At 37.3% G+C, this 8622-nt stretch overlaps 1 protein-coding gene across 1 annotated transcript; it reads right to left on the reverse strand.

The window, feature by feature from the left end:
- Window positions 1–838: 838 nt before the first annotated feature.
- On the reverse strand, window positions 839–3254 carry LOC136873485 (nucleoporin Ndc1). The gene has a single exon (XM_067146705.2). It carries the CDS (start codon window positions 3125–3127, stop codon window positions 1454–1456), a length of 1674 nt encoding a protein of 557 aa, XP_067002806.2. The 5' UTR covers window positions 3128–3254; the 3' UTR covers window positions 839–1453.
- Window positions 3255–8622: the final 5368 nt, after the last annotated feature.

The following is an 8622-nucleotide window of genomic DNA, read 5'->3' on the forward strand; positions in this document are numbered from 1 at the left end:
CAACTGACAAAACCAAAGGCACCAAAATCAAGTGTTCAGTGCATCACTGGTACACTTTTGAACGTGATCAATCACCTAAGCTTTATCAACGACAGCCTCTGTCTATAGTATTAAATATGCTTCTTAACTTTTACACAATAAAACACTCATACTCTTCACTCTAGGAATTATTCTCTCGCGGAATTGGCAGTAAAACAGCTTAAGCCTATACAGAGTGTATCAGAACTATAGAAAAAAAATATATATCCTGGGTACTTTGTTTTATGTTAAGAACGATGGTACAATCAGGTTGGCAGAGAAAATTTTTCTTTTGCAGCAGAAAATGAGGTAACTTTGTTACTTCCGGGCGTGCAATTCAAATTGATGAACTCTGCGCATTTGCTATGCCGGAGCACAAGCCGCTGCCGTGCTTCAGGGAAGAGCAGGGGGAGTGGGGTGCATGATGCACGTATGCACAAGTTTCCTTGTACAATTTGCACAGGATTGTTCTTGTCTCTCACAGGCCATATCCACAGTTTGTTTATTAAACAGCCGTAACTGCACACACAGTACAAGAACACACTGTAATTACGATACACTTGTCAGTCAATTAATGCAGCAAATCATCTCTCCTCCCATCTGTTGGTCACAGTAACGTCCTTTATTATTTAACATGCTCGAAGATGCAATGCTGCCACCCCGCAATTATGTATTATTTCAATCATAACATTGTAAATGGAATTAAATACTGAACTAAGGAAACAATATGCTCAATGGTTTGATTACAGTAGATGTGCAATATGCCTCCCTCCTACTTCAACGCACTGTTCACAACAGTGTAGTAGCGACCTTTGGACTCTCTTCAGGGCGTGTGGTGTGTCACGAACGACCTGGAAAGCCGCGTGTTTTCTTGGTGCAAATTCATCTTCTCTCTACAACGTTCGCACAGTACTCAATTTGTGCAAAACAAACTGTACAATGCCTACTGAGGCTGAGAAGCAACTATGCAAAACGAACAAGAAACTTGTGCGTTTGCACCGAGCATTACCTCGGTCTCACTTCCCCTCCCTCCTCTGATGCACAGCAAAAGGCAGCGGCTGGCTCTGTGGCATAGCAAGTTTGTCAAATTGAATTGTGCGCCCGGAAGAGACAAAGTAACTTCGTTTCCTCGAAAAGAAAAATTTTCTCTGCCAATCTGACTGCACGATCGTTCTTAACACAACACGAAATGCATTCCTGATTTTTTTTGTTGGTATCGTTCTGATACACCCTGTATAATACTGTATCCACTGACACCATAAAGCTTACTATAAAAATAACATTTGCTAAAAACATTCAGTGTATAAGGTCATTTTCCCACATTGACATACTATCAAACACACAGAAAATTTTAATCATACCACTAAAAAATGACATACATCAAGATCAGAGTTTATCAGTCTATTAGTTGCAGAAAAACAAATCTTGTACAACTTCATCCTTCCTTGAAGGACAGAAACAACTGCAGCTGTGAGTGGACATTCCTCGGAAGTTCTAGTTCCATTACACTCACGCCATAAGTTAAACAAATATGATACAAACCTCTCTTCACAGCTGATTTCAAGGCAATCTTTATTTTAGTTTCATCTTGTTCATTTTTCTGAGATCGCTTATAGTTCCCAGTTTTAGGAATTTTTTCCAATGTCTGCTTTAAATTTACAAGAGATAAAACCACAGAAGGCAAGTCCTTTATTACAACTCCATACTTATCTTCTCTCAAAGATGTAGCTGCAAGACAAGATATTCCTTGCACAGCCCAAATAATCTGAGGGCTTTGTGATAGAATATATCTTAATCGAGCATCAGGAATTTCGCCAAAAAAAAATCGAATAGGAGGTTTCTTTGAAAACCCAGCTTTGAACTGATCCACACGTTTTTTCACAAAATAAGTAAAAAAATCCCACAAAGGAACTGGAGCACTACCAAACTGACTGTCTTGCTGCACTGGATCTCTCTGCATGGATAGATTACGCATACTGTGCAAATGTAACTTTTTGACATTCAATGGTGATGCCGATATTAAATTATCTGGAGTAGGTTTATTAGCATGTAAAGTAACACCACCGTCAAGATTTGCAGCATTTAAATCAGATGTGAAATTATCAATTAATGACAAAACCTCCTTGATCAATGCATTCCAGTTATGCGGATGGCCACCGGGTTGACTTAATGAAAAGAGTTCTTGACGTCTACAGAAGTCACTTCCAGCTAATACCATTAAGTCATAACAACCTAAACTTTGAAATACAGGTTGTTCTTTCATAGCTATAGCCTGATGTAATGTAACAGATTCTTTGAGCACAGAAATTACAGGAAACTCCCAATGTTCTGTTAAATAAACTTGAAGAAGGTGTCTGGTTATGAGATTAGTAAAAATGAAAATAGTAGTGAATAGCCATGCATGAAGAATGAACAAAATATCTAGTTCACTTTTTGATACTGACAAATCAAATACGTCATAAATGTATTCACTCTTCCAATAAAAGAATACAAGAAAATATAGTGTGGGCCACATGGCTTTATACAATGCAAGTTTTAGAGATGAAAACAATTCTGATTTAACTTCTATATATTTTAGTTGATGTACGACAGGAAATACCAGTAAGTTATTATCCCAAACATAATTTGTAATGAAGAAATGAATTCCAGACCATATTCCACAAAGAACTAAGAAAACATAACCTTCAGTCACACAGTCCTGAGCAGAATTTCTGCACGAACCAGTCATTTTAAGGTAGTCCCTCCCAACAACAGATAAAAATGTCCATGTAATTGTGAAGCTCATTGCCGGGAATATGATTAACATTAGCATATTATGAAATGAGAAAAAGCTTTTAAGTAAGTCAAATCGAGTTTTGCAGAACCCTGGAGCCGTCAAATACTTTTTACTATACATCATACCTTGAGCAACCGTTATACCAGCAAGCGGCAAGAAATAAATCCAAAGATGAATAGAAAAGCAAGTATAAATGAACTCGATCCACGCAACGGGGCTCATTATATTAATATCAACACACGCCAAGATGATGAGCAATGCTGCTTCTAAAGCTACACTCCAAAACACAGCCGCCGTCGACTTCTTATACATTGTATCAAATATCACGTTCATAGTTCACGGTTTATTTACTTATAGTACAGAATGTTAAACGTGTACCTTCTTATCAACAAACTAGGGCAATATACGGGTTTCGATGATTTTTCTGGCTACCATTTCGGCCTGTTGTTAACTTCACACGACGCGCGGTTAACTTGTGAAGGAATATTTAAATAAAAGGGAACAGGGACACCAACATCGAAATCATAAAAATGGTAGGAACTTTCTTTTTAAAAAGAATAGCTTCCACATTAACCAAGAGTAACGAAATAAATAAAGGAGTACAGAATACAGATTATCTCTAGACGGAGGGGTAACAAACTGCTGCGCAGGACGTAATAGCTTACAAGGACCAAGACCGACTCCAATCCTCAGACCGTAATATAAGAAAAACCTGGCGGCCGAAGTAGCCGGATTGCTGGTATTGGCTAACACGAAAATATCGCGTACTTATTATATAAACGGCGGTAATTTAACATGATAAATGTAACATCAAAGGGAAAATCACTTTTTCACGTATGAAAACGCTTCGCCAACAAGTACGCACAACATACAATCAACTAGAATCACATATATTCTACTAGAAAAAAGAACAACAAGCTGATTATTTAGAAATTTCAATTAGTCAAATAACGTTTTCTCGTTGATATCACTTTGATGGATGGGTGAAAATATATTAAAAAACTGTTAAAATGATATTTATAACATCATTTTGAATGTTTAAAAAAAAATTAACGTTCGAAATTCCTCAATTATTCGCTCTCATGAGAACTATGAAACATTATTTGTTGCCTTAGTTTTGAAGTGGTGGATTTTTTTAATGTTCAGCACCCAATGAAAGGGAAGTGCTCCTGAAATAATAATGGTATTGGCTTTACGTCCCACTAACTACATTTTTACGATTTTCGTAGACGCCGAAGTGCCGGAATTTAGTCCCGCAGGAGTTCTTTTACATTACCGATATGAGGCTGACGTATTTGAGCACCTTCGAATACCACCGGATTGAGCCAGGATCGAAATTGCCAAGTTAGTGGCAGAAGGCCAGAGCCTTATCCCTCTGAGCCCATTCAGCCCAAGTACACCCGAAATTATGTTAATCCAATGAACGGCCCTGGTAATGCTAATATAATGTTGACATATGGCATAGCAGCACTTCACACAATGTAATGAAACGTTCAGACACTATCGCTTTTTACCCATTAAAGAACATGTGTGCAAAAACTATATTGACTCTAAAAAATGATATTTAACCACATTGACGTGCTTCAGTTCGGTGTAGTCTGCTTGATAACAGATAACCACAGCATGAATAGAATGTGTTGGTAGTGTAAAACCCTGCGTTACAAATCCAGCTGATCCCTCCAAGTCACTATTTCTTCTGTCTAACAGTATACAGATTGCTCCATCTGTTACACTTATAAGTGTTGTTATACTTCAAGATCCAGCTAAACATTCCCGCAGGCAAGCACAGATTATTGTATTTAAATCACTCGACATTTAGAAGCATATAGACACTGACGGAATATCACAGTATCAATTATATTCTGTCTACATTAATATTTTTCGAGGAACACGAATAGGTTCACCATTTGGAATTAGAGAAAATACTTCTCTAACCTCAGACTTATTCACAAAATGATGTCTGGACACTACAGTTTTGTCATCGACTTCAAAATAATCATGATTTATATACCTCTAATCAATTTCTCTCTTAATGTTTTATTCCGCACAAAACTTAAGAATAGTTGTATGAGAGGCATTGCCACAATTAGACTTGAACCTGGTTCACAACACAATCAAAACAAACACTTTCTCACATTACTGCGTATAACTACATATCCTAAGCGTCCACTGACTCATACAAATACGCTCGCACACTTACATTATACAAAGAAACTAACATTTATCTTCAACTTTCATGAAATTACACCGACTACATACGATAACAACAACCAAAACAAACCCACATTTCTGACATGTCCGGCTACTCGATTCGCCATCTTTGAACGATCGAGAGTAGCATTAAGGTCTGAGGATTGGAGTCGGTCTTGCAAGGACAACCTGCAGTCAATCAATCAATCAATCAATCAATCAATCAATCAATCAATCAATCAATCAATCAATCAATCAATCAATCAATCAATCAATCAATCAATCAATCAATCAATCAATCAATCAATCAATCAATCAACCAATCAATCAATCAAAATCACATTATTAAGATAAAGTTGGAAATTAAGGGCCGATTGCAGAAACGATGATTAGTTTTAAGCCTTAGCCAACGTCTGCCTAAACAACGTCTAAGACGAACACGATCTTCCATTACATAAACAATGTTCAGTCGATGGACATCGCTTAAAGTTTCAATATTGGTTCCACAATGGAGATTGAAGTATGTTTGCTTGTCGCAACCAATGAAATTCGTCGGTCCGCGCGCCGGACGCCAGTCAGCTGTTTGTCTTCCTACACTTCGAGCAAGCATGACTTACCCACAGATAAGAGTATCGCTTTCCGTGAAAATTATCTAATGATATTCTCGACACTAAGCGACACGCCACCGTACGGGGAAGCATAGCTTTGATTATAGCCACAGAACACCAATATTATAGCGTTGTTACAGCGAGTGTAATCAAATACAGTAGAGACAATACACGACACTTACGGATATCGCCTTGCTAAAATGGGAGACAATTCGACGGTGGCACTCCTAGTGACTTGACCTGAACAAATCGCGCTAAATTCAAATATCAATGGAAATGTATATACGGAAATGGATAAATAAATTACGTCTAGAAAGACAGTGGTATTGAGATATTAACTTCGAAGTTGCTAAAGCAATTCTGGATAAATGAATGAAGAATTATTTAAAAGGTTATTATTCAAAGACTGAAATTAGACATATAAACAAGGTGTGAAATGGACTGCTGTGAAATGGCTTGATCTTTCATTTATGCATTACTTTTTTAGCTTTAGCATACCTGCCTGAAATCTTACGGTTGGATTTGTCTTTTTTCCTCATTTAAAAACAATGTATCACCACATTAAGACATTTGTCAATAAAAGTATCGGCACATTCCTTACACATATGATGCAATGAATTAACATTTAATAGCTGGACAATTTTCCTCTTAACATGAAGCCTACTAACAGAAAGAAAATCTATAAAATCCCGGCTTTAATCTGAGAAGAGGGATAAAAGAAAGAAAAGTTTGAAAATGTTGTCGATAGTGATGCTTTGAGGAATATTTACGTACAATTAGAGTAAAAATGTAACATACCCTTGGCTGTATAGTCGAGGATTTTTAAAGTCGCTGGCCTGGAAATGATCTGAACAGATCTTATAATTCTTATACAAGCGTAACGTCCCTTCTTTCTTGTACATTTTATCCAAATCGCTTCTGTGACATTTCAAAACCCACAGATCACACCTACAACAACACATCGGTATTGAAGGTTAACTGCTGCACTATACAATAAAATATGCGTATTATATTTTAAGCCCGTTAAAACATGGGTCGAGCAGGTCAGAAGATTATGAAGTACTATAAAAATCTCTGTCACTGGAAGAATATATATGCAAACACAATATTACTTACATGTTCTTGTCACGAGGGAACCTGAAGAACGACCGCGCATTTTTCTCTACTTCGTAATTACTGCAGCCAAACACAGCACATACCTTTCCCCTCATGTTGAGAGGAGATATCAAGGAATGACACACGCTACTATTTAATTATGTCAACTCACTGAAAACGCATAAATAACACCAAAAACTTCACACACAAATACACGTGCTCTTATGACAGAATCAGTACCGTTCAGGTCTATCCGCTAGAGTGAGCTCCAATAGCTGTCCCTCGATATCTCGCTCAGTATCGTGTATTGTCTCTACTGTATTTGGTGTAATCAAATACAGTAAAGACAATACGCGACACTCAGCGAGATATCGAGAGGCAGCTATTAGGGCTCTCTCTAGCGTATTGACCTGAGAACGACTGATTCTGTCATAAGAGCACGTGTATTTGTGTGAAGTTTAGGTGTTATTTATGCGTTTTCAGTGTAGCATGTGTCATTAAATAGTAGCGTGTGTCATTCCTTGATATCTCTTCTCAACATGAGGGGAAAGGTATGTGCTGTGTTTGGCTGCAGTAACTATGAAGTAGAGAAGAATGCGCGGTCTTTCTTCAGTTTCCCTCGTGACAAGAAAATATAAGTAATATTGTGTTTGCATATTTATATATATATATCCTTCCAGTGACAAAGAGATTTTTATAGTACTTCATAATCTTCTGACCTGCTCGACCGATATTTTAACTGGCTTAAAATATAATACGCATATTTTATTGTATAGTGCAGCAGTTAACCTTCAATACCGATGTGTTGTTGTAGGTGTGATCTGTGGGTTTGATTTAATTCAGGAAAATACATATGCATATGAGTGCGGCTAGGGAGACTACCCCAACAGAAAACAACAGGCTTGGAGGCGTAGGTGGCAGCCCCACCAGCAAGCTCGGGTGCTGTGGGCCAATAACTCGCACAACCTTAAATTACCTTATTACAGAAACATCAACAATGAGAAATCGGACTGATCCAAAGATGACGACCTTTGACGTGACGAAGATCTGTACACATGGAGGCAATGGAAGAAGGCAAGACCTGGAGAGAGGTGAAGAGGTTGGCTGGCAACAGGATCAGATGGAGATGCTTTATTAATGCCCTATGTTCCAGAAGGAACAACAGGAATTAAGTCAAGTAAGCCATATGAGTGTGGCTGGTTGTAATCCAAGTTTGGAATGCCGTAATGCGTTGTTAAGCGCTGAAGAAAATATGGGTGATTTAAGAAATGTAAATATTTTTTTGAAGCAATATGATGATGCAAATTTGCTTTACCCTAATGTAATGGAATTATGGCAGGTGTTGCTTATAGGGAAAGTTTGAATGTTTTTGATGCTAAATTTATAGATTTTCTTTCTGTTAGTAGGCTACAAGTTAAAAGGAAAATTGTCCAGCTCTTAAATGTAAATTCATTGAATCATGTGTGTAAGGAATGTGCCGATATTTTTGTTGACAAGTGTTTTAATATGATGATACAATGCTTTTAAATGAGAAAAAAGAAAAAATCTAGCCGTGAACGTTCAGGCAGGAATTCTAAAGCTAAAAAAGTAATGCATAAATGAAAGATCAAGCCCTTTCACAGCAGTCCATTTCACATCTTGCTTATATGTCTAATTTCAGTCTTTAAATAATAATCTGTTAAATAATTCTTCATTCATTTATCCAGAATTGCTTTAGCAACTTTGAAGTTAATATCTTAGTAACACTTTATTTCTAGACGTAATTTATTTATCCATTTCCGTATATACATTTTCAGTGATATTTGAATTTAGCGCGACTTTTCAGGTCAAGTCGCTAGGAGCGCCACTTGCGACTTGTCTCCCATTTTAACAAGGCTAAATCCGGAAGTGTCGCGTATTGTCTCTACTGCATTTGGTATAATCTACTCATAAATA

This window comes from Anabrus simplex, chromosome 1 (assembly GCF_040414725.1).
Source record: "Anabrus simplex isolate iqAnaSimp1 chromosome 1, ASM4041472v1, whole genome shotgun sequence".
In the NCBI taxonomy this organism is placed as follows: Eukaryota; Metazoa; Arthropoda; class Insecta; order Orthoptera; family Tettigoniidae; genus Anabrus; species Anabrus simplex.

Excerpts from the sequence above, each read along its gene's own strand:
- LOC136873485 (XM_067146705.2), bottom strand. The coding sequence starts at position 3,127 with ATGAACGTGATATTTGATACAATGTATAAGAAGTCGACGGCGGCTGTG.